Source organism: Nakaseomyces glabratus, chromosome M (genome assembly GCF_010111755.1).
Source record: "Nakaseomyces glabratus chromosome M, complete sequence".
In the NCBI taxonomy this organism is placed as follows: Eukaryota; Fungi; Ascomycota; class Saccharomycetes; order Saccharomycetales; family Saccharomycetaceae; genus Nakaseomyces; species Nakaseomyces glabratus.
The window spans coordinates 125,359-153,296 of record NC_088963.1 but is presented as its reverse complement, the minus strand read 5'-3'; the positions used below and the strand labels follow the sequence as shown (position 1 = coordinate 153,296).

Here is a 27,938-nt window from a genome sequence, read left to right as displayed (position 1 = left end):
TGATATATTGATAACTCCTTTGATAACGTGTTTGTTTATTGATAGTTCATAGGAATTGAACACTAATAAAATTTGTTGGTTCTGCCAAAAAATAGCGAAAACCGGTAGTCTATTTCCACGCCGATAATTAATATTATACCAAATATACTACAACGAGAAGTTATATTCTGTAATATCTACACCATGAGCCCATTTATAAAGGGTAGACAAAGAAGAACAGAAGAAATTTTGAAAGGTGATCTGAAGCACCATAATGATGACGGGCTTGTAAAAAGTGTTATAGATGATTTGGAAGATGCCATATCAGCTATTGAAGACCTAAAGTTTTTCCTAGCGACAGCACCACTTAATTGGCATGAAAATCAAGTCATAAGAAGATATTATTTGAACAATTCACAAGGCTTTATATCTTGTGTTTTTTGGAACAGCTTATATTATATGACTGGAACTGACATAGTTAAGGCGTGTATGTACAGAATGGAAAAATTTGGTCGTAAGGTAATAGAAAGGAAGAAGTTCGAAGAGGGACTTTTCTCTGATTTGCGGAACTTGAAGTGTGGACTGGATGCAACTTTAGAACAGCCGAAATCAAAGTTTTTAAAGTTCTTATTCCGCAATCTATGCCTCAAGACCCAAAAGAAGCAAAAGGTATTCTTTTGGTTTAGCATTCCACACGATAAACTCTTTGCAGATGCCCTTGAGAGGGACCTCAAAAGAGAATTCAATGGCCAGAATCCAACTACAATCGCAATTCAAGAACCAGCCTTGTCATTTAATTACGACCAGGATTCCAAACTGTCACTCCAAGAACAACTGAGCCGCCATATTTCGACAAAGAAATGCAACACAATTACAAAATCTGGAGATAAAGACATAAGTAAAAATAAAATTACAAATGCTGTTGTCGATAACCAAAATGAGGAGCAAAAGGAGGCAAATGATATCTCTTCTTTAGAGGAAGTAAGCAATTCTGTTAATATTGGTGATCCATTGTCGAGATCAAACCATTCTTCATCTTATGCATACTCAAAATTTCAAAGCTGTAACACATCTCATGCTCAAAGTGCTATCAGCTCTCCTCTAAGCCCTACAAACAATCTTCCCGCTAGTATGGATACTGACTATTCAAGTGATTTAAAGGAACTGACATCAGATTCTCCAAATTTTGATAACGATGATAATTTTATGAATATTAAAATTGAATATCCTGACGAGAATATTAGTAATGGATTTCTGGCTACTAGTTTGAACCCAGACCAAAGCTTTTTGTATTACGACGATCGGAATATGGAGATTGATAAAAATTCCAGCATTGATACAAACAAAATTGTTACGGCACAATTTTCACCGTTCTTGGTCTCGGCTAGTTTGGATCCACAATATTTATTGCCCCATGTCCAACGAACACCATTTCAGGATATTAAATCAGCCGCAAAAGATGGTGCATTTACAACTCAGAAGATAAATCCTTCTGTAGGGAATAATTTACACTTCCCTTACCCGGAGGTTACTAGCCCTGGATTAGTGGATAGCATAACTTTAAGTGAACTGTTAGACGAGAATTGCAATAATGCAAGCTTTGAACTGAACAATGAGCGAGTCAAAATCTCTTCTCAGGAATTGTCAATATGGAATATGTTACCTCACAATTCAACTTCGCATATGACTCCTGTTTTTCATTCATTATTGAGTGCTGGTATTAAAGGTACCCACCTCCCAGCGTATAGTCCATTCTTAACAACAACTCCTTGGGGTAGCTTGTCATCACCATTCTCTAGTGCTAAAAGTAACAAGTCATCACAAAGACGACAGTCGCAGTTTGACACCAGAACCTTGGGAAAAAGGAGAAAAACAAAAACCTGCTCTAAATATTCATCCCCAAATGGTATTGCTAGAAATACAAAACCCAATAAGGTATTAAAAAACAGTATAAACAAAATGATAGATACCTTACGTTCAAATACAAAAAATGTAAGTTAGGATATCATGTTAATTTAAAAGGATCAATTTATAGATAATTTTTTCTTATATACTAACACAGTCATTTGATATAACATCCTGAGAGTCCTTATTTCACAAAAATCTTGACATATACTAAAATGTGGTTTAGAGAAGCCTATAATTCTATAATCTTGACTGCTTATCTAACGTATTAGTTATGACATCCAAAAATAGTAAGGAACGGAATATAATTGTGATTGAACCCAAATTAAATATCTAGTTCTTGCGGGTTCCCTTCCATATATTCCTGTAATGATAACTGCTGAATTCTTCTAAGTATTTCCTCATTTTGTAACGCTTCAGCCTGTGAGCTTATTAGCTCACTCTCATTAATCAATGATTTGATATTTTCTATAACATCTCTAGATTCTTTAGTAGTAGGGATAGGCGGTAATACATCAAATTCATAAATTTCATAGTTCGACCATATTCTTTTTGGAATTGCAGCCATTAATGAAGACTCTTCGGATAAAATTGCAAATCTCAATAGATTAACTGGGATTCCATCAATGTAAAATGGCGATTCTACATCATCATTTGTAGCTGCATTGTCAAGATCACTATCAAGATCGATTGAATTGGTAAATATACGAGACAGCTCATCGTGCAAAAAGTTGACTTCTTCAGTAGATTTCCAATGATGTTGAAACCTCGTCACATAAGATTTAAACTCCAAAATATCCCTTTCTGTTGGTTCAATAGTGGTTTGAACTTGAGAGACATCTCCTTTTAGGTGCTCCAAAAAGAGGGTCATTAGACAAGCTGTGTTTATCTTGGCATTCTTTTCAATCTCTTGTCTAGCTTCCTTTAGTTTGCCTAATCGAATCAAACTTAAGGTTACAGCAAGGCTAAATCCTAATGTATACCACTGCTTATATGTAGTAAACAACGGAGACTTGGCAACATCAATAATATACTGATATTCTTCGTTTAGTAGCAAATAGTGATCAATGAAATATCTGCAACCTAACGGATCCTCTAAAGGACTCAAAGACCAAAGGACTTTGGTCCATTCGCTTGCTGTTCCAACAGCACCTCTTTGACCGAGTGCTTGAATATATCTAAAAATTGTTAGATAAAACTGTCTGTTCATAAAGTAGATATATGGAAGTTGACATTTGACACCATCAAATTGAACAGTAGTTTTTAACGCCCTATCAAATACAAATAATGCTCTCTGCAATAATCCATTGGTATTTGACCTATCACCTTGTCTGATAGCTATCAAAGCCACTTGCAATAAACCAGGAACCAAATAAGGATATCTAGAAGAAATCAAACTAATTAAAGCTTCATGGTCAGGATGCAGAATGACAGAAACGTAAAACTCAGACAAACTTTTCCTAGTGATGTCAGGTGTGACACTTTCAAATTTGTAAAATGAAATGAATTTGTGCAAACTACCGACTCTCTCTTCCACAACATCTTTCCAATCTAATGGTGACATCCATAATTGCCAGTCCATCACTTCAGATTTTGTCATCAATGCCATCTTGAATTCACCTCTTTGGGTTGGTATCCAGTCATCTCGAACTTTAGTTAATCTTAATCTATGGGGACTGTTACCAGGCCCATTTGGTACAGTACGTCTATCTCTGCCACCCCAATTTTTTACCATTCGCTTTAGACGCTGTATTTGTTTTAATTGTTGTGGTGAAATAGATACCGACGATACAGAATCTATGTCTTCTAATGATTTAGCAGATATATCGTCAAACAGTAGCTTATATTCAGTATGAGGATCTAATTTTCTAATATCTGTATTAAAGAAACGTTCACAAGCTTTTAAGCCTCTTATATTAAAATTACTAAATCCTGGATCGGTGAACAGGTTATGATTACTCGTTTTTTTAGTACTTGATCTGGTACCTTCATCATAACTTTCACTCTCTGAGGCGGTAACAAACTCATCACCATCAATATCATCATCGTGATGTAGATTTGTAGTATTAATATAACTCTTTTGAAACTCTCTGATAATTTTATCAAGTTCTTCGTCGTTTCCAATATCATCCTTTGTATCACTCTGAGGTTCATTTACAGGTTTGTTGTCCTTCTTCTTATTCTTTCTACCTTTGTTTGCTTTCTTTCTTGACTTCTTGGAAGCTAGCTGTATTTTTGGAGCAGCAATTGCCTCGTTCTCTTCATCGGCAACGTCTTTATGTAATTCAAATTCTTCAGCATCATCTTTTACATCTTCGCTATCGTCACTATTGTAGTCATCCATCAAAGAGAATATGTTAGTTGTGGCCATATTAGCCTTTGGCTTTTGCTGCTGCGTAGTTCTCTTAGTTGTGGCGTTGGAGTTTAATATGGATTCAAGTAATTCAGCATCATTTTGCTGTTTCCTTAGGGCTCTCGAACTCATTTTTCAGCTACCTTCAAATACCACAATAAAACAACTGTTTCAATCACAATGAATGATATGTAAATATATGATTGAAATAGCCAGCTACTCAAATTTACAGTCCCACAAAGGGATATCCAATTTCAACAGTCTATATTTGAGCTCATCGCTAGTAAAGTTCCGTTTTCTCACGATTTGCTTTCATTTTTTGAAATTTTTCAAGAAAAAGTTGCAAAAGGCTCATCTCATCGCAAAATATGTGTAGTATTGAGATGATCATTAGCTTTGAATATTAGCAGGAGAAGCTGATCTCATCTTACAATTTCCATATAAATTAGCATTTATCTAGTTGTTGTGTGCATATATTAGCGGGTGTTTTAAGAAAAATCTTCGAAGATACTTATAATTGGGGCTGAGTACAATGACAAAGTCTAAGAAACAAAAACAAAAGAAGAAGGATTTTTTGAAGAAGAAGCTTAAAGTTGGTAAACCCACTGGTAAGCCTAGTAATAGTACAGACACTTCTTTTACTGCTAGGACTTTATCGGTTAGAAGTCAACTGGTGAATAATGCTGGCGACGATCTGCGAAAGAGATTACCGCTGCTGAAACATCATAACGATAAAGTACGTAAGGAAACATTGGGAATATATATAAAAGCAATTCCGAAGATAATTAGTACACAGCTAATGACACCGTTAATTTCCCAAACTTCGCAACTTATATGTGATGACTCAAAGGACGTTAGAGAGCAATTGCTGGAACTGTTTGATGAGGTAGGAAAACATGATGAACAAGTGCTCAAGTTACATTGCAGATCATTAGTGCTGTATATAAACATGGGTATGACTCATATTTTGCCGAGAGTGCAGGCAGATTCAACAAAATTTCTAGGTTGTCTTTTGAAATACTGTGGCCAAGAGTTTTGCGATCAGGCTTGGAATAAGTTAATGGCTGGTATATTCAGAGTGCTATCATGGGAAACTCAGCACAGCAAGAACTCCAACCAAGCTGCTGGAGCAATGCAAACCAGTAAAAGAGACAACAAGTTTCAAGCTGCCCACCTTTCCACACTATATGCGTTGCTTGAGTGTGGTTGTAAAGAACCAACAGTGGAGACAACAGATGAAGACACAACGAGCAATATTCAAAATTTTGAGGAGGTACAATATATGACACCTAGTTTCCCACAAGCATATGGCTACCTAAAACTTTTCGATAAGCAACTGAAGTCTTCCTCCAGCAATAAAGATAACTCTTCAGTTAGTAGTTCAGATGCCTTAGATGTTGAATCTAGGATAAGAAATGTAGAGAACGTCTACTTACCTACTATGAAGAAGCAAATAGAGCAAATTATACAAGAAGGCGGAGAGGCTGGAAAAAACGCTAACAATATAAAGAAACTGATAAGCGAGATCTTTTCCTAGATATCCTACATTTCAACACCATATCTTAAAACACAAATGCGGTTCCGCACACACCATTTACAATATAATTCGTATCTGCATATTTTATATTATTTAATTACTGCATATTTTAACAAATATACAATACCAAAACAAGTACAGAGCTCTTTACAGAATATTTATAGTAAACTCATAAAATCTTCAACCTGTACTGATTGCCCTCTTGTGCGTTGAGCCGTTTAATATACTGTTCTAAATTGAGTAATTGAGTAACAGTATAACTTCTCAAGCAGTATAGTTCACATGATAATATATCGCTCTACGGATCTTCTGGCTTTTAACAGGCTGAAGGCCCCTCCACCCACATCGCTGAAATTCTAAAAATTGGGCACAAGACGGGAAAAGTTGAAGAAGAGGTCTGGCCTTGAAAAAAATAAAAGCTGAAAAACTGGGAAGTTGCCACTGTTTTGAAGAGAAATTTGATATAAATCTGATAAGAAACTAGGCTTTTTGACTAGTTATAGAGGTATAAACCAATTCATCGCGGACTACAGAACTGGAGCTTTCTATTGATACTGAAAAGATTGCATTTACTTAGGCAGTGGATCTTCAAATTGTACAATAAACGTCGTTTCTAGTTGGTCACTATCGAAAAGGAACGCGTATTCAATAGTCTGTCTGGGCTCATCCTTTTTTTTATTGCATTTGCTAGAGAGGTTGCAAGTCAAACTGCCAAATATAAATCCAGAAATTTGTTGATCTTGTTTTGAATCATCGGTTTAAGCACTCCATAGACATTCGCATAGGTGAAATAAACGCTTTACATTTACCTGCTGACTGTATTAGCCCTGCATTTTGACCATTTTACTTGTATTTATTCATTCCAAACCGTGTATTTTACTTGTTCATTTGTTGCTAGGCGTTGTTTTATTGTTTTTTTTTACTTCATTATTTGATTTGCACTTTATTACTTTACACCAAATATCTGTGGTAGTTGTATGCCATTTTATAAAAATTGACTATAACAAAACTAAACCATACTCAAAAGCAGAATACAGAAGATATGTCGAAAAATAACAAACTGAATGGGAAAGACAACAGACAGAGCAAAATTGAGAAGCTTTCGGAATTAAAATTGCGTCACGATCAACTGACAAATGAGTTATATCATCTACATGAATACATATCACTGGTTGAATATGATCCATTCTATATACCGAATTCAGAAAACTATGAAAGACTACTGGAAGAAAAGGACGTGACGTGGGGGTCGATATTTCAGGAGAAGAAACAGCTACATAACGAAAGTAGCGGAAAGAAAGTTCGTAGATCAGTGAGACATCTTCGAGATTCTGGGTCCAGCACCATCAATGAGTTAGATACTATGTCTGAAAATGATATTAATCTGCTAAAAGAAGTTGATATACTGGCAAAACAGAAACTACAAGATCTGAAATTACAGTTTTCAAATTCACATATAAAAAAGAAAGGTAATACTAAACGTGCCAAAATTGTAAAACAAGTACCAAATCATCAGGATAAATCTGAAAGTCCTCAAATTTCTGAAAGAGATGTTAAGACTGTAGTGAAAGATTTGAAACCAAATCATCGAGGTTCTGAAATCAAACCAGAAATTATGGAGTCAAGCGATGTAAAAAACGAAATCGAAAACTGCGACTTTAATGAAAAGCAATTGAAGTTATACAAAGATGACGACATCGCAAGCGAGTCAGATTTTTATTTCACTACTTCATCGGAGGATGAATTGCCCAATAAGAGAAGAGGAACGATAAAGAGAAGGAAAAGAATAAATTTATATGTGAACCCACCAAAGGCAGTCATAACAAACCCAGATAATATAGCTAATAGTCACTACCCCACCTTACACGAGTACTTAGACTCATTTAAGATATTAGAAGATGATATGACAAATGAGGAATATAACACATTCATAAAGGAACAGCAAAGGTTTGCCAAAATGATCAAGAAAGGTATTGAAACTGGAGCTCTTAAGTATGATCCTGTAACAGAGACCGTTCAACCTTCGGCACGAAAGGTGCCAAACATGTTCTCTCACGCAAAGGTGGATCCAATACAATATATGTATAAGGAGCAAAACCTTCATATTCATCAAGAACATTTAATTAATCAAGGTCTGTTTTCATCCAAGCTTGTTCAAAACAGAAAAAAACAAAGAATAGCTGGCGCTAAAAAAATTGCACAGATGATAGAGCAGCATTTCAAACATATCGCTGGTGCTGAAGATCGCCGTTTAAAAGAAAACGAAAAGCAAAGAAAGGCAATAGCAAGAAATATTATCCAAAGTGTCAAGAAGAGATGGAATTTAGCTGAAAAAGCATATAGAATTTTGAAAAAAGACGAAGAGGAACAACTGAAAAGAATACAAGGAAAAGAACATTTATCAAAAATGTTGGAAAAAAGTTCCAAACTTTTAGGAGCCCAACTGAAACAGCATCCTAACGAGGATGATATCGAAAATAGTACCAGTGACGATTTTTCTTCAACTGGTGACAGTGATAATTTATCATCATCTTCGGATGAGGAATCTGATGATGAAATTAACGATTTATCAGAAGATCAAAAAAATAACATCAATGAGCTCAAAACTAGCTCAACTTCTGCATTTAGCTCACCTGAAATTTCATCCCCATCTAAAAACCCCGACTTGGGCCTAAATTCTCTTTTGACCAACGATTTCGAAAATGAATCTAATTCAAGTGACACTAATGAAGAGTTTATAATGGGTGACTCTGACACCTCCCATTCTGATGACGAAAATCTGACTGATGACAGTGAAGATTCGAATGACGGCGAACATGATACTACATCAGATAATGAAAAATCAGACTTGTTTCCAGCAGATACGACAAATGACCCTTTAGCTGTCCAAGATGTGCCAACACCTTCGCTTTTAAGGGGCACTTTGAGGACATATCAAAAGCAGGGTTTGAACTGGTTAGCATCATTATATAACAACAATACCAATGGTATTTTGGCTGACGAAATGGGGTTAGGTAAAACGATACAAACAATTTCATTGTTATCCTATCTTGCATGTGAAAAGCACAACTGGGGACCACACTTAATCGTAGTCCCAACCTCGGTATTATTAAACTGGGAAATGGAATTCAAGAGGTTTGCTCCAGGATTTAAGGTGTTAACATATTATGGAAACCCGCAACAAAGAAAGGAAAAAAGGAAAGGATGGAATAAACCAGATGCCTTCCATGTATGTATTGTCTCGTATCAACTCATTGTCCAGGATCAACACTCATTTAAGAGGAAAAAGTGGCAGTATATGGTTCTTGATGAGGCGCATAACATCAAGAACTTCAGATCGACCAGATGGCAAGCACTTCTAAATTTCAATACCCAAAGACGTATATTATTAACTGGTACACCTTTACAAAATAATATTGCTGAGCTTTGGTCCTTACTCTATTTTTTAATGCCACAAACAGTGATAGACGGACAAAAGGTCAGTGGTTTTGCTGATTTAGATGCATTTCAACAATGGTTTGGAAGACCTGTAGATAAATTGATTGAAACTGGAGGAACATATGAACAAGATAACGAGACTAAAAGGACAGTAGAAAAATTGCACCAAGTCTTAAGACCTTATCTCTTGAGAAGATTAAAAGCTGATGTTGAAAAACAAATTCCTGGCAAATATGAGCATATTGTCTATTGTAAGTTGTCTAAGAGACAGCGTTTTCTTTATGATGATTTCATGTCAAGAGCTCAAACGAAAGCTACATTAGCTAGTGGTAATTTTATGTCCATTGTTAATTGTTTAATGCAATTACGGAAAGTTTGTAATCACCCGGATTTGTTTGAAGTTAGACCAATAAAAACATCATTTTTGTTTGGTGAATCGGTGATTGCCAGATATTCTGAAAGGGCAAATAGCATTACAAGAAGAATACATTTTCATGATAAAGACACATTAGTTGACCTACAAAATATCAATCTTCAATTTACTAATAATGATCTAGAAAAGACCTCATATCATACAAACACCATAAACAAATTAGCTTGCATCAATGAATTTGTCGAAGAAGTACAAAAACTAAGGAAACAAAATGCTGAGGAGGAAAGACAAAAGTCTAGACATTTGAAAATCAATACACAAAATATATCAAATTTTTATGAAGAATTTATGCAACAAAAACTAGATGAGCAAGAAAATAAAATTAATTTTATTGGTTATTTGAATTCCCAAAGGTGCTCAAGGAAGACGGTATATGGTATGAATCTAATCAGGTTATTAGAAATGCCACATGTTTCTAATAATTGTATAGATGATCCAAATTACGACGATTTGATTAAACCTCTTCAAACTAGACTACTTGACGGAAGAACCACAATTGAGAAGTTTGCAGTTTTAACCCCAGGTGCTGTAACTTCGAATATTGGTGAGTTGACGCTGGGAATGGATGAATTTGTTACTCCTAATAGCAAATCAGGCATAATTCCTTATGAAGAATTAGTACAACTGGATAATCCGTTCCATCAGGTTCAAACAAAACTGACAATTGCTTTCCCAGATAAGTCCTTATTACAGTATGACTGTGGTAAATTACAAAAGCTTGCAATCTTACTTCAACAATTAAAAGATGGTGGTCACAGAGCTTTGATATTTACTCAAATGACAAAAGTTTTAGATATTCTTGAACAGTTTCTAAACTATCATGGTTATCTATATATGAGACTTGATGGTGCAACTAAAATCGAAGACCGTCAAATTCTCACAGAGAGATTTAACAGTGACCCTAAAATTACTGTTTTCATTTTATCTAGTAGATCGGGTGGTTTAGGTATCAACCTAACAGGTGCTGACACAGTTATTTTCTATGACTCTGACTGGAATCCTGCAATGGATAAGCAATGCCAGGACCGTTGTCATAGAATTGGACAGACAAGGGATGTTCACATTTATAGGTTTGTGAGTGAACATACTATCGAGAGCAATATTTTAAAGAAAGCCAATCAGAAACGACAGTTAGATGATGTAATAATCCAGAAAGGTGAATTCACAACAGATTACTTTAGCAAGCTTTCGGTGAAAGATCTTTTCGGATCTGATGTTGTTGGTGACCTGCCTGTTATTGATACCAAGCCTCTTCTCGGATCTGATTCAGAAGCAATTAAAGATCCGAAGAAGCTAGAGAAACTGCTTGCACAAGCAGAGGATGAAGATGATGTCAAAGCCGCAAATTCAGCACTACGTGAAGTCAATGTTGATGATGAGGATTTTGATGAGTCATCAACCAATAAAACTGGTGGTAATATACTAAATGGTGACGACATTGATGAAGATGTTGATGAATATGAGGGTACAAATCATGTCGAAGAATATATGCTCCGTTTTATTGCTAACGGTTTTTATTTCTGACCTCAACTGGCTTGATTTCTGATATCCTCATTAACGTTCTGTATGATTATACAATGTTTAGTTGATTGTAATTTGTAATATTATATAGCATAAAAAATATAACTGCATCTTGATAAAGTAGTTGAAATTGAGTTATCTCAAGACTGATCAATATTAATGCCGGACATTGACAACAAGAGAACTAATTAGCAACTAAAATCAACAGATGAAATAAGATCAATAACTTGGATTTTGATTCATAAGGAACGTATAAAAACTTTATTTATAATAGATATATCAAACTGTATTTAGAAATCAGTCTTTGTTAAGACAGATATGTAGTGGAGAAAAAGATACCCCTTACTCAGCGAAGTGCTTCAAGATTTCTTCACCAGCTTTGATACCGGAAACAGCCATAGCACCGAAGGTTGGTCCCATTCTGTTGCAGCCTTCCAGCTCGGCAACTTCCATACCAGCAAAGTACATAGAGCCAACACCATTGTAAGAACCAGAGTTCTTAACAACACCTGCTTCGGCATTGTTCATGTCCAGACCTTTCATACCAGCCAATTTCTTGTTCTTGTCAATGGAAACAATTCTCTTAGCTGAGAAAGCACCGAATGGACCGTCATGACCAGTGGTGGATAAGACAACACCATGCTTCTTTGATGGGTCACGGGTACCATCTTCCTTGTAACCAGACAATTCGATGACGTTTGGATCCATACAACTTTGTAAGTCGTGAGCCATGGTGACCAAAGTCCAGTTTGTAACGACACCGGCGACACTAACTTCACCGTTTGGACCAGCTGGTCTTGTAACTAAGTCTTCGACAGCAGTGGCGTTAAACAACTTAACATTTGGGAATTGTAGAACCTTGGACAAGACAGTAGAGGTGAACAAAGCGGCGTGCTTGACAACTACGTAGTCACCTTCATCTTCATAAGGAATTTCCAATTCCTTTAGGAACAAGTCAGCTGGCTTTCTCATGATCATGGCGCTGAATAATTGGCCACCCAACCAAGCACCACCACCTGGGGCGACATTGGCCTCTAGAATGGCGATTTTTAGGTCTGGTCTGTTTTTAGCAATGACATAGGCGGCTGATAGACCGGAGGAACCACAACCGATAATAACAACATCAGAGACGGCAAACTTGTCCAAGTCCTTGAAGTAACGAGAGGTCATGGCTCTAGAGACAGTGGATTCTCTAATTGGTCTGAATTGGAAGTCACTCCAGTCATCGGTCTTGACAACATCAGACAAAGCGTGTTCAATTGAAGTGGAGTTCAATTGCAATTGGGAGGTTGTAGTGGTGGTAGCAGTAGCAGACATTTTTTATTTTTTAGTAATTATTTTTTTTGGGCGGTTCTAGTAACTGTTAGGAGTGTTTGTATTATTCCTAGTGAAGTTTGAAGATGGTTCTTGTTTTTAAGTTTAAATATTAATAAGAGAAGGAAATTGGAATTGAAATTTGGAACTAAAAGAGGTCAATTGCCCTGGTTTATATACCTTTTTTTTTTTAGTATTTATTCTTTTATCTTATTCCAAATTCCATAATGCTAAACTTCAAGATACAGTGGTGTAGTATATTCCATATTCACTATTCTCCAATTTTCTCAGCCATGTGTCTACTTATCCCAATTACACTGTACCCTATTATTAACTTGATAATTTTGTTAAAATATGCAATTCAAGGGCATTCATGTTTAAAATCGATTCCACAGACAAAAGAAAAAAAAAAGGTATTCTGTATTGTTAATGTGGTCATTTGTCAAAACTTAGGGCTGTATTCTTCTGGGAACAGTTGAATAAAAAGAGGGTTTTATTTTTGGTCTTCTATGTGTTCCATAGATTACAACGTCATGGCTTGGCTTACTAGTCAATTATGGCCATCTAATGTTAGGCTAATTTATGAAGAAGAAAGAGAAACCCTAAAGAGAAAGGATTGTCTTCGATAGTTCACCTCTATCGATCACCTCTTAAACAGTAATGCAGCTCTTTTGAGACAGTTACTTTTAGGGTTTTTTTTTTACTATACAGCTGGGACTTTCAGGTAAGGTTTGTTGTATGGGGTTATTTTTGAAGAAAAAAACATGTTATTAGGGCTTCATTTCTGCTATTGAAAATGAAAAAACCTATTTGTGACTCTCAGGGCTATTCGATATGCAATCTGAATTCAGTGAGCTCAATTCGTCTTGGAGGAATCATCGAGACATGCACTTCAAGAGAAACGTAAATCAATTGCTTGCAAGAGGAACAACATATTCACATCTGACATAATCAGCACTCTTTCCCCTTCCACCTCCCCATCCCAGTAATTGGCGGTAATAGTTTTGGAAATAGTCTTTAGCGAGTGATAAGCATCTATTAGTTCCACGAACAAGACAATACGCCTAAAAACACCGTTTGTCTAGTAGAAAATGAATCGATCTTGTTCTGCAGACGTTTCTGACCTCTTCTCTCTCTCTCTTTTTTTTTTCTTTTTAAGGGGAAGGGTACCTCTTCCTCCCCATTCCCGCGAGAATTCTTAGGAGTAAACTGAAAGTCAACTAGAAAGCCAAGAAAATTTCAGAACCACAAATGGAAAAAGTTATTCGGCCGAGAAAACCTCTTTGGCGTGTGTTCGCATACGGTATGCGTTAGCAGGTATCATAGTTAGCATCAAGCCAGTTTATGCAATATCTATGCATTTTGCATGCTTTGCAAATTATCAAAGTAACCGGCAATTGGGAATTGCACGGTATCAGGTACTCATTAACTATTAGAAGCTGGCATGCATGTCTTATGTTGCATCCCCCTTTCCAACTGCTATGGTTTAGCGTTTATTAACTGTTTATTCCTACTTGGGTAATAGAAGCGCCGACCGCCTTTTTTTTGTTGTTGTTGTTAGTCCAACAGCAGTTTTTTTTGCCTTGGTGGTTTTCTTTGTGTCAAGAAGACCACATGGAGACTACAGTATATTTATATGTGTGTGAGTGTGTGCATTTGTGTTCAGATTAAGGGTGTCGGTGCATAAACCGCGGGTACATGGGCTTCAAAGTATGCATCGATTAGAAATCAGTGCAGAATGCACATGTGCGGCGATCAGGATTCTATTTACTCTGTATTTTTATTGTTAGAAACCATCGCATCGTCTCTATTTTGCGCGGCAACTAACTTCCATGCTCCCTTCTTGGACTATTGTAAGAAACCAATGCAGGATCGATAATCCGCGGCAACAAATCACATTGCTCCATTGTAATTATTGTTAGAAAACAACGCAGGATTGTCATATGCGGCAAAAAAATAAAGTCTATACTCCGTGGTCTAGTGGCTCCTGTTTATATCTTACCAATACAAAGTACTAGAAAAAAATTGGGGTAAGTCGGATCTGGACAGGTATGCTAGAACATCTCGTAGCACTGCTAGCATATAGAACCGGGTGTTAGCCGCTGATTATATTAACTGACTGTGACGCTGAATTATTATTACTTATTGAATTGACCGCCTTTTCTTCAAAAAAAAATTGGTATAAATAGCATTCATTTCTTAGTCTTTAAAGTTTTTTTTTCGTTGTCTATATATATTTTTTTAGAGTTGTTTCACTTATATTTCTTTCACATAAAGTAAAAAACAAACACAATCTGAACTTGCATTTCATTTTTATTGAAAATATGACAAATGTATGTATCTGTTCAAAATATTCATGAGTGAGGGCAAATGATTAATTGGGTCACTTTATTATTTTTTTGCTGTTGTAATTTTTTTTTTAAAAAATAAATAGCACAACATTCAACATGCATCTATCAATTGATACTGTCACTGTTTTCAATACATTGATTTCAGTTTCTCTTCGTTGATAAACTTTACAGTAGAGAACCTGTTCCAACAGCTGTAATCAACACAATTCAACTATAGGATAATATACCTCTACGTTGAGCATGCTTAGGCGCATGTACTTCGTAACACCAAATGCAGCTTACATAACTTTAAAGTTATAATATGATCGACTCTTTGGCGATAACACCAGCGTACGTGTGTTGTTACTAACTCTCGTAAGTGACAAAGAAAAAGAGCAAGTAATTAATTCTAGTCTCTGTGCCCACCGGGGTCTGGGTCCGTGTCCACCATGCATTCCATTAGTTTGCTTTTTTTTTTCTCTCGAAACACTCATTTTCCTCCCCCCATTTCTTAAACCCTGCATTCAGAGTTACACACACACAATTGCAGAAAGTGAATACCAAAAGGAAGATTGTCTTAATGAAAAACTTGCGTAGCAACGCCTACAGTAGCTTCTGTGGTTGTAATCATCTATTAATTGACTTGTTTTCTTTTCTCTTTGGTTTTCATACAACTGTCTCCTTTCGCTTTTGCTCCCGAGTTGTGTCGAACTGCATTTAACCTTCCCCACCCCACTTTATTGGTGAATTCATCTCTATGAAAGTTCCGCAAAAATGGCCCACACTCATGCTCTCTTTCTCTCGCTCTGTCTCTGTCTGTCTCTGTCTCTGTCTTTCTTACAGAAAATTTATACAATTTAGAAAACGCCATTTTTCCCGTTTTCGTTACTTAGCCCACACATTGTTTGTGTTAGAGTGATATTTTGTATCTTTTTCTCCCTCTAAAACAATCCTTGAAGTTTGGGTGATTTGAAATAACAAAAGTAACATATCCATTCTTCTGATTGTGTATTCTTTACACATGGATGTAGATTAAAACTAAAGAAATAAGCAAAAAATTAAACAAGTCACAGTCAAATAGAGTGATCTCATACATATACTACTTCTTTTTTTGATATTCTCTTCATTTCCTGCAGTTGTTATTTGCTAAACATTTAATCAATCTTTAAAGATCCTCAACAAGTACAAAGGAATAGATCATCACCAAGGAAGTGAATCATATCAAGAACTTTTTTTGAAATAGAAACTGTTTTTGATAGCTATAAACTGTTTACTAATTGAAAGAAGTGTTTGACTCCAAAGCAATTGACCTATTCTAGATTTATTTAATAATCAGTTTTTGAAAGTCAGTGGAAGTTGTTTGTTTATTAACATTTTACGAAGATAAACAACTTTATCAGTACTCTATCTATAGAACGGAGTAACTATTGATTGATATTGGTTACAAGCATTTAACAAACACCAGCGTCTTGCTTGATTGTTTTCTGTTCGATATTTTTTTTTTTTGGTTTTTGGTCTGATATTATTTTTCATTTCCGTGATTCATATTTTTATTCTTTATTAGTGCATAACATTGTGGAAGGAAGCTGTAATTATGAATGTCGGGGCTAATCAAGTTGTTGAGGCACTTAATGTAATATATTCCCCTAAATCAAATAATGGGCAGAGGTTAGAGGCTCAAAAATTTTTAGACAGCGTTCGAACATTGGAAGAATCCCCTCTTTGGGGGTTTGAAATTGCTTTAAACAACAGTGATAACAATATTTTGAAATACTTTGGATTGAACCTTTTGGAATACAATATTAAAAAAAATTGGAATTCGTATAATAATGAAAAGAGACAACAATTGAAAAAATGGATAATTGAACTAAACTATAATGTTAGTACTGTTGATACCAGATACATAAAGGAGAAGTTGGCCAGTCTTTGGGTTGAAATTGCAAAGAGAATTTGGGGTGAAGCGCTGAAGGAAACAAACCCAAGCAACGATCAGCTTTTGGATTCTTGGGTGGATTTAGATAGGGATTTACACCAATTGTGGAACATCAATGAATCAAGTAGAGAAGTAACCCTAATCATCTTCCGTATTTTATTTGAAGATGTGTTTCTGTTAGATGATATGACGGTATTGAAAAGAATGACCATTATACAGCCTCTATGTGTGATGATCGTGTGCCCGATGGACATTTTTATCACCAAATACAAATTCAGTGAGAAATGGACTTTATTTAAAGCTGATAGCGATGGCTGGTTCTCAATTTGGATACCAGAACTGCGTACTGCTTTGTTGAACAAGAATTCAGAGTACATCATTAGGTTATTGGAAACATTAAAAACTTGTCTGAACTGGCCATTAAGTGAAGTAATAATAAAGAATGATATTCTGACTACTCTATTGGACTGCCTTGCCACAGATATACGAAAAGCTCAATCAATGGCTCTCGATTCTATTCACATCTTATTGACTAGGCCGTATGGTAACGACGAACATTATCAAACCATTATAGATAAAGTATTTGATAGTATGGATCTTTTGGCTAGAGTATATGAAGATCTTTTGTTTAATCCTGAGGAAGAAGTTGATGAAACAAGATACCCTATTGTAAAGAAATTTGTCGATATGACCAGTTGTTTGTATGTATCAATACCAAAAATTAAAGACACAAACAATCAGATTGAAAAATACTTCAAATTAGTCATGCAAACAACATATAATCCAAGTTTGATTGTTAGTGGTTTGACGTTGGATTTATGGTGCTCGTGTCTAAGAAATGATGACTACATCCCCTTGATCCAAAAGTATGCCATTAAGGATTTATTGAATTTTGCAGCAGATGCTTTAGTTTACTACGAACAAATAGATGGTCATATATCAAGAAATTATGTTGATATTGATTTCCAATCAAACTCTGAATTTCAATCATATTGTTCTACATATAGAAAAAGAATCAGAGATATCATAAGGCTGATTTCATGTGTTGAAATTGATATGACATATGAATGGTTAAACAATAGACTAAATGTCTATTTCAGTTCTCCTGCTGGTCAACAGGTGCTGACCTCATCTTTCTTAGATCATAAATCAGAACCATATTTGGGTGCCCTATCTCAGTATATGATAGTAGAGTGCTTTATAAACGGTTGTATAAGATGGAAGATTTGGTATCCAAGTGGACCAGACTACAATCAAAAGTTGGACTCTATCTTACAGAAACTGGAAATTCTTTCCAATCAATTGATAGCGTTAAACATGAAAGAGCCATTACTTTTGAAGAAGCAAATTCAGAACTTCGCCTTATTCTTAACAATGCTGAGAGACAATGTTCTATTCACATTGTTGGAGAAAATTATTACAAGTGCAACTATGGACTACCCAGAAGTCAACTTGGATGATAGGTCAGAACAATCAGATGCTGTCCGTGATTTAAGATATGCTTGTGGTATAGAATTGAATAGAATGGCCCTACTAATGCCCGAATCCTTGAAGTCTATCTATCCTGATCTGGAAGCAGTAATAGCTAAGATTATGCCAAACTTGTCATATCACGAAAAGATATCATTCAAATCATTTCTATTAATTATTGTTTTGAAATCTAGCTTGGATAATAAAGAGCAAAGATTCTCGGAATTGGTGGATGTAGAGTTAATGGCATGGTCTGAGAAGACAACAGAGGTAGGATTGTCTGACTTGCATTGGTTTATGGAAAGATTAGGGATAGTTCAGATAGCAGAATACTTCCAAAAAAGAGGTATAAATGAGAATAGCGACTTGTTGACTATTCCAATTGATGATGAAGGAAGGGCTTTGAAAGCAGAATTAACTAAAAGATGGCAAACATTATTTCCAGTTAGAGCAACTAGGATGTTTATTCATTATTCAATGCAGAGCATTAAAGGTGATGAAGAATTTAAACGTTTGCAGGATTTATGGAGACCGCGAATTATTCCAGTTCTACCATACATTCTAAGATTACTTTTTCAATTACAATCGTATCATGATGCAGAAAACTGGAAAAACTTGCCAGTTATTGTACAAACTTTTGTCAAATGTACCACAGTTGAAAGATTCTGGGAAGCAGGTGCCTCTAGTAAATCCAAGGATGAATTCATTGATGAGCATATGAAAGCTATGCAAACTTTGCGTGATTTTGCAGACTCGGTTGGTCATATTATAAGATACACTAGAGAATATACATTATTGGTTCTTAGCGCAATATCTTCTTTGGGTAGTATATTTTTTGAATTAGATGATGTTCCTGATATGCTTATTAACTCAATTGCCATTTTCAAACCAGGGAATAATGAAATTAGTCCTGGTGTATCAACACATGGTTGGAAACACATTTTAAACATTGCAATTAGACCAATGTTGAAAAATTGTCCCGATGACTGTGCCCCAAAATTTATGAGTGCTTTTTTACCCAAATTGTTTGAGATGCTAGATCATCTGCTTTACCAGCGTTGGTCTGTAAGAATGGATGTCATGGACGTAAACCCCGCTCCTGTAGATAATGATCAAATGACAGAAGATATATTGGAAGAAAATCTGTTGAGACAACTAACAACAGTTGTTGTTCGAATTGTCATTGATTGTGTTGGACAAGCAAGTGTCAGCTCACAAAGTGCTCGCAGTAATCTCACTTCACATCAATTGAGAATGAGAAAGATTATTTTCAATGATATAAATATCTTGGCACCGTTCTTAAAATTGGTCAACCATTTGATGGCTTACAAAGATAACAAATGTTCTTTTAACTCTATCTTAGTGATGAAAGGTTGCATAAATGAAGTTGCGGCAAAGGATGAAACTGTAGATGTGTTCTTTACTACAGAATTGATGAAGAACCTGCTCATAAATGTGCTATGTAACAGTGCTTTCAAAGATTTCTTCAACGAGGCTTTATACGTTTTCACTACATTATTCCTCACTCTCTGTAAAGAGAGCACGTCAGCAAGGCAATTCTTCTATGAATTATCGGGTGGTTATGATATTGATAGCCTGCATAGCAATCTGAAAAAAGTAGATGACTACAAAAGTCAAAGAGCCCTCATGGTTGAGTTTATTGATTGGACAAAGATGACTCTTGGAAAAGATGATTTTGACGAGGAACAGGCAATGCAAGAAAATAGAAAGCAAGAAAAACGTGAAGCTATTCTTCAGAAAGCCAATGAACGGTTAATTAAAAAGAATAAAGAAAGTGGTGACATGTTGGATGATCCAAACACTGAGGATGGAGCTGTTGGTAATCTATTTTCTTGATTACTTTAAAGTTGATATTGATAAAAACTGCATGTGTAACCTTGCGGAGTTGGTCGGTGTTTGTTAGATCTTTTAGATTTATCCATCACTATTAAATAAGAGGGCCTATCCGAAATGATTCATTTCCAGCCTGATTATTTCTAGTCTTACCATTACCTTAACGTTTCCTAGGCGTTAAATATGTTGTTGATATACAAAAGTTTGGGGGACGAGATATTTCTAGCTCTCCTAAGTGGTTATCTCTGGCTCCTCTTCTCATGTTAAGTCACAATTCACAATTCACCAAAACACTATTCATTCAAACAAATGAATGGTAATTGCATTAAATATTTCATAAGGAATATAGTAAATATATATTAACAGAACGATGATAATATTATAAATACAGACCGTCTACGCTATCTATGAAACAATAGGACCATAATCGATATTTTGCTACCTTATCATTCACTATGGGTTACGAAAAATTAGCTTGATGCATTTCTGTTTTGTGGGAAGTTAGCGGTGCAAAAAAATGCACTGAAGTTTGTACTGTAGGGAATTGTTAATTCATATATGCAAATAGTCAAAACCATACTATACAGAAGTGATTAGTGAAGATAAGTAGTTAATAACATGGTTAATTTCGTCAATTGAGAAAGTTGTGATGAGTTCAGGGAAGATTAGTGGTCGTAATGCAATCAATATTGTGAAAAATGTTAAAGTAAAGCCAACGTCAGATAGCTTGATTAGCGGATCTAATAAGGTAAACGTGAAGCGCTCTGGATTGCTTTCAAAACCGCACAAGAAGCATGCTTCTTCAGATAAAAGCCATTCTTGGATCAATCTGAACAAATATATGAACAACTCGTATGCATACCCATCGGCAAGCCAACTGAATGCTATCAATCATTTCTTCAATAGAGCAGAATGCAAATATGAATGGAGCGTGGCAGACTTTGGGAATATACCTAGTGAACAAATGAAAAGTGTCTATGGGCACAATAGTGGCATGAATCATGAGGGTGGGAAGTTGTATAATGGAAAAACCAGATACCCATTTCAGCTACTCAACCCCTTGCCTGAAATAGCCTTTTTAGGCAAGACCAATGTCGGAAAATCTACAATTTTGAACAATCTTATTACTAGTTTTAAACAAAAAGATCTTGATGTTCATGCACGTATGTCGAATAGAGCAGGATTTACAAAGACTTTAAATTGTTACAACGTGGGCAATAAATTCCGGATTATTGATACCCCCGGTTATGGATTCCACAGTGCGATTGAACAAGGAAATGTTACTTTAGATTATTTATCGAATAGAAAAGAGTTGAAGCGTTGCTTCCTGCTCATTTCAGCAAAGAAGGAGATAAGTGAGCACGACCGCTATCTTATGGATCTAATGACAGAATCAGGAATTCCTTTTGAACTGATATTTTCCAAGATGGATAAGGTTACAGATGTTGATGAGTTTGTTCAATGGATTGACTCTAGTGGCTTGAGAAATTTACCGACTTTGCCAAAGCTTATTTTTACAAATTCGATGGTTTCCAAATTTATCAAGAAGAGATACGGCGTGGATCTATTGAGATATTCTATATTTGAAGCTTGTAATCTAGATTCATCAGTTAAGCCGGAAAGGATAAAATACTAGCAGAAAATAATCCAATCTGATTCGATGTGACATAATTGCGTTCACTTTGTTGCTGTCGAATTATGCTCTTCAATAAGTTATAAATCGGGTTATAGCTTGTTCTGAAGCTACAGCCTTTCCATTTCATTAAACTAATGTGCTGGTCACTCCTGTATATAGGACATAAAAACTTCATAGAGAGATAATATAACTTTCAATACCTACTGATGCCAGTTTAGAGCTAATATTTCGATACTAATAGTCAGACCTTCTTATTATATATCATAATGTACGTAAGAGCTATACAGAGCCCACAAACAGGAGCCCGAGTGAACTTCCTTCAGTGTGATCACGAATGTGTTCAAATGAATCTCTGAAATGGCTAATAGACAAGCAAAGCAACAAATACAGAGGCGCTTGACATTGTGATAACGTTTTTGAATAACACTGGTATAGCAACAACACTTGGCAATTCACTTTCTCTGTGATTCGATTGGTACATAAGTTGAAACAGTGCAATTATTTGAATATCGAGAAGGAAAAGCTGTTGTCCTAAACTATCATACAAGTTAGAGAACGTACAGAGACTCGTTTTCAGATAAGCATAGTATAAAAGATTCACAAGGGATTAATTGAATATGGTATTTGCAAGAACGTTAATTCGGAATATTGAAGGTGTCGGCTTGAAGGTAAATCCACTGCGGTATTACCATGCTACGCCAGTTACACAAGGTGCTAAAGCAGTTAAGTTTTTGAAAGCCCAGAAAAGAAGACAAAAAAATGAAGCTAGGCAAGCCAGTATAAAGAGTCAGTCAGAAATGGTTGATCCGGTACTAGGGCGGAAAGACACGCCATTTATCAATCGTATTAACGCCGAGATAAAGGAACCTACAGTGTTATCCTCCGATTATAACTACGATGAAGTTGAAAAGTTTCTAGTAAGCGTAGAGGCTACAAAACAAGAACATAGAGATCTTTCACCTTTGAACCCAGAATTTGCAACAACAGAAACGACTGAGAGTTTGTCATTACGTCATGAAGCGCTATTTAGAATATTGAACATCAGAAATGCAAATAGGAAGGATACTATGCAAATTGCTATTCGTTTAGCTCGCGAAGAGTTTCAAAGATTCCCTGGTGATACGGGATCAAGTGAAGTGCAAGCAGCTTGCTTGACTGTCAGAATACAAAATCTTGCCAACCATATCAAAAACCACAAAAAGGACTATGCCAACACAAGAATGCTTAGGATGTTGGTTCAACAAAGACAAAGTCTATTGAGGTATTTAAAACGTGATAATCCAGAAAGATATTATTGGACTATTGAAAAGTTGGGCTTAAATGATGCTGCCATCACTCAAGAGTTTAACTTGGATAGAAGATACATGCAAGACTTTAAATTCTTTGGTGACAAAATATTAGTGAAAGAATCAAAAAAGGTTGCACAACAGATCCGTAAGGATGAAAGAAAACAAAAGAAAGCTAGCTCGTCCTCGACAGTAGAACAACAACCTGTCTTGTAAGTAAACTCTTGGCTAAGAGTAAACTGTATCTTTCCATTTAGTATATATGGTGCTTGTAAATATAAGGAAGATATATATATTACTATTCTAATTTCATCACAATCGACATGTAATTCTTTTGAAATGAGGCTTTATATGTCAATAAACATATGGGTTTCGATATTTATTAGAAGGATTCTTAATAGCACTTAGTCTAATAAAGGGCTTCTCTCAGTAGGTTCTTCATCGTTATCATCAGAGTCAGTAAAGTAGCTGTCATCATCATCATCTTCCTCCGTTTCTTTTAAGATCTCAGCATAATTTAAGATGTAGTCCCAGTTTGGATACAGAACATTGTATGCCTCAATTAATCCAATCAACAGCATCGCACATCCAATCCCAATCCAGAGTCCATACAATTTCATGTTGAATACCCATCCTAATATCAATGCTAATGGTATTCCAAACAGGTAGTAACCTAGTAAGTTCACAATACTTCCTAAGCTCTGCATTCCTTGTCCTCTTAAGCAAGACCCAGCTACAGCATTTAGGGAATCAAAGATTTGAACTACTGCCACTAATCTAAGCAATCCAGTCATTAAATCAATAACTTCATCATCCCTAGAGAACACATGTGCAATTATGTTTCTACCAAAAAAGAGAACACAGCAATTTGTTAAGCCAGCACCAAAAGAAAACACAAGGCCAACCTCAGATGCATTGTGTGCAAGATCAACCCTTTTAGCCCCAATAAAGTTAGCAATACGTGTTGATGCAGAAATTCCTATAGCAAATGGTACCATATACAATAATGCGGCCATTGTAGATACAGCAGATTGAGCGGCAAGGTAACTAGTACCAAAATAGGCACTAAACAATGTTAGAATTTCGTAGGATAATTCTTCAGCCTCTAGCATGATAATTCCTGAAAATGCTAAATGTCCCAAATCTTTCCAATGTGTGAATGCTTTCTTTGAGAAGCCACCCCAGCATTTCTTACCATCAATGTAGATTGTGTATAACAATAATAGAATGAACATTAGCCAAAAATTTATCACAACTGCAACCGCGGAACCGATGAATCCTATTCCAATATATTTATTCCAAACCAAGGTATAACTAACGAATATATTAAGTGGTGCACATATTGTAAGAACGTAAATGCCAGCATCAAAGATTCCTTGTGCTTGAAGAAATCTTTTCAAGTTCTCGAATAAAATATATGCGGGAGCACCAAAGATTAAAACTCTTAGAAATTGAGAAGTCAATGCAATTAACTCTTTCTCTGGGACTACCAAAAATAATATTGGCTCCGAGAAAAACCAGAAAAGAGCAAATGGTAGGAATATTATGAAAGAAAATAGAACACATCTCTGAAAATGTATTCCGACGCTATAATATCTGCCTGCTCCATAAGCTTGGGGGCACAATGTATCCAGACTTGTCGCAATACCTTCAAATACTGCTAAGGTAATGTTAGAGGTCATAGATGCCAAAGAAACAGCGGCAAGTTGGTTTTTACCTAAATGTCCGACAGTTAATGAACAAACCATTGGAAAAATTTGTTCTAATAAGAATGTGAATATCAATGGGAAAGAAAAGGAACTCAAAACCTTAGCTTCCTCTCTAAAGGTTATCTTTTCAGGGAGACAAACGTCCGCACCATCTGTCCCATTAATTTCTTGATAAATTGTGGGAACAGTACCTCTACTACTTACGGAAATGAGAGATGGTCGCCTTCTATATTTGTGGCTAGCTATAGAATCGTAAACTTGCTTTTGCGCTTTAATTCTATTCATAAATTCATCGTACTCAAGCTCTCTATTTGTCATACTTCCCCCAATACTGACGGGCTCATCTGCTAAGTCATTTTCATTGTCAGAATTATAGACAGAGGAATACCTTCTCTCATGTTCCTGAATAATCCAATCTGTATCGGGTGGTGACAGATCAGGCGTCTCAGAAACCAATGATGGTAGGGATACGGTCCTGCTTAGTTCGCCGCCTTCTTCTATATCGTTGTAATAAAGATCTTCTTCATCTTCATTGATGTAATTAAGGAATTGGGAAGGTTCATGAACTGAGCTACCAAAATCATCAACTAACGATTGAAAGCTGCGCTGGTCATTAGTATTGAGGTTAGCCCTTTTCCTTCTGTATTTCCTAACTAACGGGTTTTTACGGTTCGGTGGAAAGAAGCCTAATGAAATCCTTCTATGAGTATTGGTAATACCCATACCATTGGTCAACAAGGTAGGATGCACCTCAGATAGTGTCTTGGACAAAATACCCACCATGACAGGCAAAATATAATGTAAGTTGGCAAATGCTGGAAGTTTCTTTGATCTATAATGGTGTAGTCTGTTTTAAACCTCTGTGACTTTTAAAATATACTTGCACTCAGGCAAATGCAGCAGAACTAATTAAGATGTTCTTTATTGACTATTTAGGTATATTGATCCAACTCTGAGACCAGAATTACAAGTATTAATTGTTAAACTTTGGTCCTTCTTGATGAAGTGGGTTATGTAACTTTAGGGAAGCAGTTTTGTCATCAAGTAGGACGAGTTCATCCAAGCTTTAGTCCCCGATGAGTTGACAGATATTAGTCACGTCTGGAATACTCGAGTTGTGCTATTATTTATTTGAAACTATAAATGGTAAGTAATGCTATGCTATTTGTCATTGCAATTGTAATATGTGTAATGGAAGGGAAAGTATGAGTTTGTAAATAATTAAAAGACGTCTGGTAACTTTTCTATAACGTAGGCATGGCCACCTACGCTCATCAAAGGGATACCAGGTATTTTCCTTACTCTCTGCTTCAACCCTGCATCATTCGTGGCTACTATGTAACACTTGTGTTGTAGAACCCTATTCACTATACAGTCATCCGCATATGTACCTTTGTGAGTGCAAGTCAAACGTTTTATCCTGGGGTCTCTTGCCAGTTTCAAGGCAATTCTGTATTTAGGTCCCAGTTTCTCGAGTTCTGCTATCACACAGTCAGTGATTAGTGGGTTACACTTAGCGAGCAGACAGTCCATCATACCTTTCACAATGTCTATCTTCTTCTGAATGGAGAAATTGATGAAGTTTGTATCGATCAGCACCTGGTAAGGCGGCTTGATCGCCTCGTTATATTGGAAGAACAGTGCACTAGACACCTGTGGTATATTTCTCGTCAACTCAGGGTCCTCCTGACTCTTCTGTTTCTCCTGGTTGCCCTTCAACCGTTGGTCTTTCTTAGCATTTAGCGTCCTCTTCACTAGCGCAAACTTTCTTGTCTTCTTAGCTTTACCCATTGTTACACCGATATTCTCTTTTGTTGATTCCTGGCACTCTAAAATAATTCTAAAATAACTAAAATAGTAAGATATACCATGCTATTACGGAATATTCAGATCCAACTAGCTGTGCCATAGTTCATCTTCATGAGCTCATCGCAAAGCTCATCGCAGGAAATTTCAGAAAATTTTCCAAAAGTTACCCGGAAATCATAAAGTTTTAGAGCTAGCGTTAAACCTAGCTTACATAGCCTCTGAGAAGTGAGCTTGTGGCCAGCAGTTTGGACAGCAGTTTGGACCAAACCACATTGGAAATCATGTACAAAATTGTCCACTTATTGTAAGCCATATTCCTATCAGTACATGACAGTCAATTTAATATGGAGGGGAACAAAAATTAAAAAAAGAACAAAAAAAGAAAGCGTCACAGACAGGATTCGAACCTGCGCAGGTAAAACCCAATGCCTAAATGCTGTTCGTAGAGAGAATAGCAGGGCATCGCCTTAACCACTCGGCCACTGGGACACTTGGATTTTGTTAGTTAAGTGGGCGTCAGGAGTAGCATTTATAGCAGAGATTCATATACTGATTTTGCCATTGGCAACACTGTCAACCTTCAAGAGTTCGCTACACATCACTGTGTGTGATCATATTGAGTTTCTCTTAAGCAGTAATTGTCAGGCACAGCCTCTGGGTTTCTTTCATATATGTGCTCATACATTTATTAGTCCCAGTAGGCCTACATCGGGATACCCTCTTCTATTGCAACCACACAACGTGAGCATTCTGGCGACAGATCAGGGGCCAGTAGAAGCTCAAGCACCAGTTGTAGTAGTGTGACTGTTCAATGCGTGCCAGGTTCAGCGAGCCTGTTGGTGTCAGTCTGCACTCTGCTGGAATTGGCCAACACGTAAAATTCCTAGAAATGTATCGTAGTTCTGCGAGGTTTTCTGTGTAAAAAAAACGGGATTCTACACTAGGAAGCAAATTATTTTCTTGACAAAAAATCCAAAAAATTTGATCCACTGCGTGAAGCTGGAATTCTGCGATGAGCTAGCTTAATGTGATCAACGGGATAAGTGTCAGGAGCCGTTTATAAGAGTTGTAAGTGGGCAACAGCCATTGGAAGGTGTTTGTGATTTTGCAGGATACTTCACATCCGTTATTTTAGAGGTGTTTTACTGAGGTTATTATTCACTGCGGAAGAAGAGACATCGGTGGAGGCAATACCTAGCTGTGTATTATTCAGGAGCAATTTTGCAGTAACGGCGGCCACCCGCTATTTATAGACACTACTACGTAAAGAATAAGTTACTACTGTTCTCGATACCTCAGCTCCACTCTATCTTTTTTTTTGTTTGTTTATATACAAAGAAACTAAACCCACTATTCGGAGTGGAACACATAACACTTGACTAATTAGGACCCTATAACTCTGAAGGGCAGAGAGTACAACACGTAAGGGTT

The 27,938-nt window shown here is 36.2% G+C and overlaps 10 protein-coding genes and 1 non-coding gene across 11 annotated transcripts; 6 read left to right on the top strand and 5 right to left on the bottom strand.

The window, feature by feature from the left end:
• Positions 1–183: 183 nt before the first annotated feature.
• Positions 184–1,980, top strand: STE12 (STE domain-containing protein; the record flags this gene model as incomplete). The annotated part of the gene is made up of 1 exon (XM_449399.1): positions 184–1,980. The coding sequence occupies one exon, from the start codon at positions 184–186 to the stop codon at positions 1,978–1,980; it is 1,797 nt and encodes a 598-aa protein (XP_449399.1).
• Positions 1,981–2,209: 229 nt separating this feature from the next.
• On the bottom strand, positions 2,210–4,369 carry RQC1 (Rqc1p; the record flags this gene model as incomplete). Its single annotated transcript, XM_449398.1, has 1 exon — positions 2,210–4,369. One exon carries the CDS (start codon positions 4,367–4,369, stop codon positions 2,210–2,212), a length of 2,160 nt encoding a protein of 719 aa, XP_449398.1.
• Positions 4,370–4,769: 400 nt separating this feature from the next.
• On the top strand, positions 4,770–5,774 carry IPI1 (Ipi1p; the record flags this gene model as incomplete). Its single annotated transcript, XM_449397.1, has 1 exon — positions 4,770–5,774. The coding sequence occupies one exon, from the start codon at positions 4,770–4,772 to the stop codon at positions 5,772–5,774; it is 1,005 nt and encodes a 334-aa protein (XP_449397.1).
• Positions 5,775–6,816: 1,042 nt separating this feature from the next.
• On the top strand, positions 6,817–11,169 carry SWR1 (chromatin-remodeling protein SWR1; the record flags this gene model as incomplete). The annotated part of the gene is made up of 1 exon (XM_449396.1): positions 6,817–11,169. One exon carries the CDS (start codon positions 6,817–6,819, stop codon positions 11,167–11,169), a length of 4,353 nt encoding a protein of 1,450 aa, XP_449396.1.
• A 339-nt stretch (positions 11,170–11,508) lies between these two features.
• THI4 (thiamine thiazole synthase) lies at positions 11,509–12,483 on the bottom strand (the record flags this gene model as incomplete). The annotated part of the gene is made up of 1 exon (XM_449395.1): positions 11,509–12,483. The coding sequence occupies one exon, from the start codon at positions 12,481–12,483 to the stop codon at positions 11,509–11,511; it is 975 nt and encodes a 324-aa protein (XP_449395.1).
• A 3,921-nt stretch (positions 12,484–16,404) lies between these two features.
• On the top strand, positions 16,405–20,070 carry MSN5 (karyopherin MSN5; the record flags this gene model as incomplete). The annotated part of the gene is made up of 1 exon (XM_449394.1): positions 16,405–20,070. The coding sequence occupies one exon, from the start codon at positions 16,405–16,407 to the stop codon at positions 20,068–20,070; it is 3,666 nt and encodes a 1,221-aa protein (XP_449394.1).
• Positions 20,071–20,716: 646 nt separating this feature from the next.
• Positions 20,717–21,703, top strand: MRX8 (translation initiation/elongation factor MRX8; the record flags this gene model as incomplete). Its single annotated transcript, XM_449393.1, has 1 exon — positions 20,717–21,703. One exon carries the CDS (start codon positions 20,717–20,719, stop codon positions 21,701–21,703), a length of 987 nt encoding a protein of 328 aa, XP_449393.1.
• Positions 21,704–22,320: 617 nt separating this feature from the next.
• On the top strand, positions 22,321–23,205 carry MRPS28 (mitochondrial 37S ribosomal protein uS15m; the record flags this gene model as incomplete). Its single annotated transcript, XM_449392.1, has 1 exon — positions 22,321–23,205. One exon carries the CDS (start codon positions 22,321–22,323, stop codon positions 23,203–23,205), a length of 885 nt encoding a protein of 294 aa, XP_449392.1.
• Positions 23,206–23,393: 188 nt separating this feature from the next.
• GVI51_M00979 (uncharacterized protein) lies at positions 23,394–25,481 on the bottom strand (the record flags this gene model as incomplete). Its single annotated transcript, XM_449391.1, has 1 exon — positions 23,394–25,481. The coding sequence occupies one exon, from the start codon at positions 25,479–25,481 to the stop codon at positions 23,394–23,396; it is 2,088 nt and encodes a 695-aa protein (XP_449391.1).
• Positions 25,482–25,919: 438 nt separating this feature from the next.
• On the bottom strand, positions 25,920–26,489 carry FCF1 (rRNA-processing protein FCF1; the record flags this gene model as incomplete). Its single annotated transcript, XM_449390.1, has 1 exon — positions 25,920–26,489. The coding sequence occupies one exon, from the start codon at positions 26,487–26,489 to the stop codon at positions 25,920–25,922; it is 570 nt and encodes a 189-aa protein (XP_449390.1).
• A 404-nt stretch (positions 26,490–26,893) lies between these two features.
• tS(GCU)3 lies at positions 26,894–26,996 on the bottom strand. The gene is made up of 2 exons: positions 26,960–26,996; positions 26,894–26,938 (listed from the first exon to the last, which is right to left on the bottom strand). It is a non-coding gene; the product is annotated as a tRNA-Ser (tRNA).
• Positions 26,997–27,938: the final 942 nt, after the last annotated feature.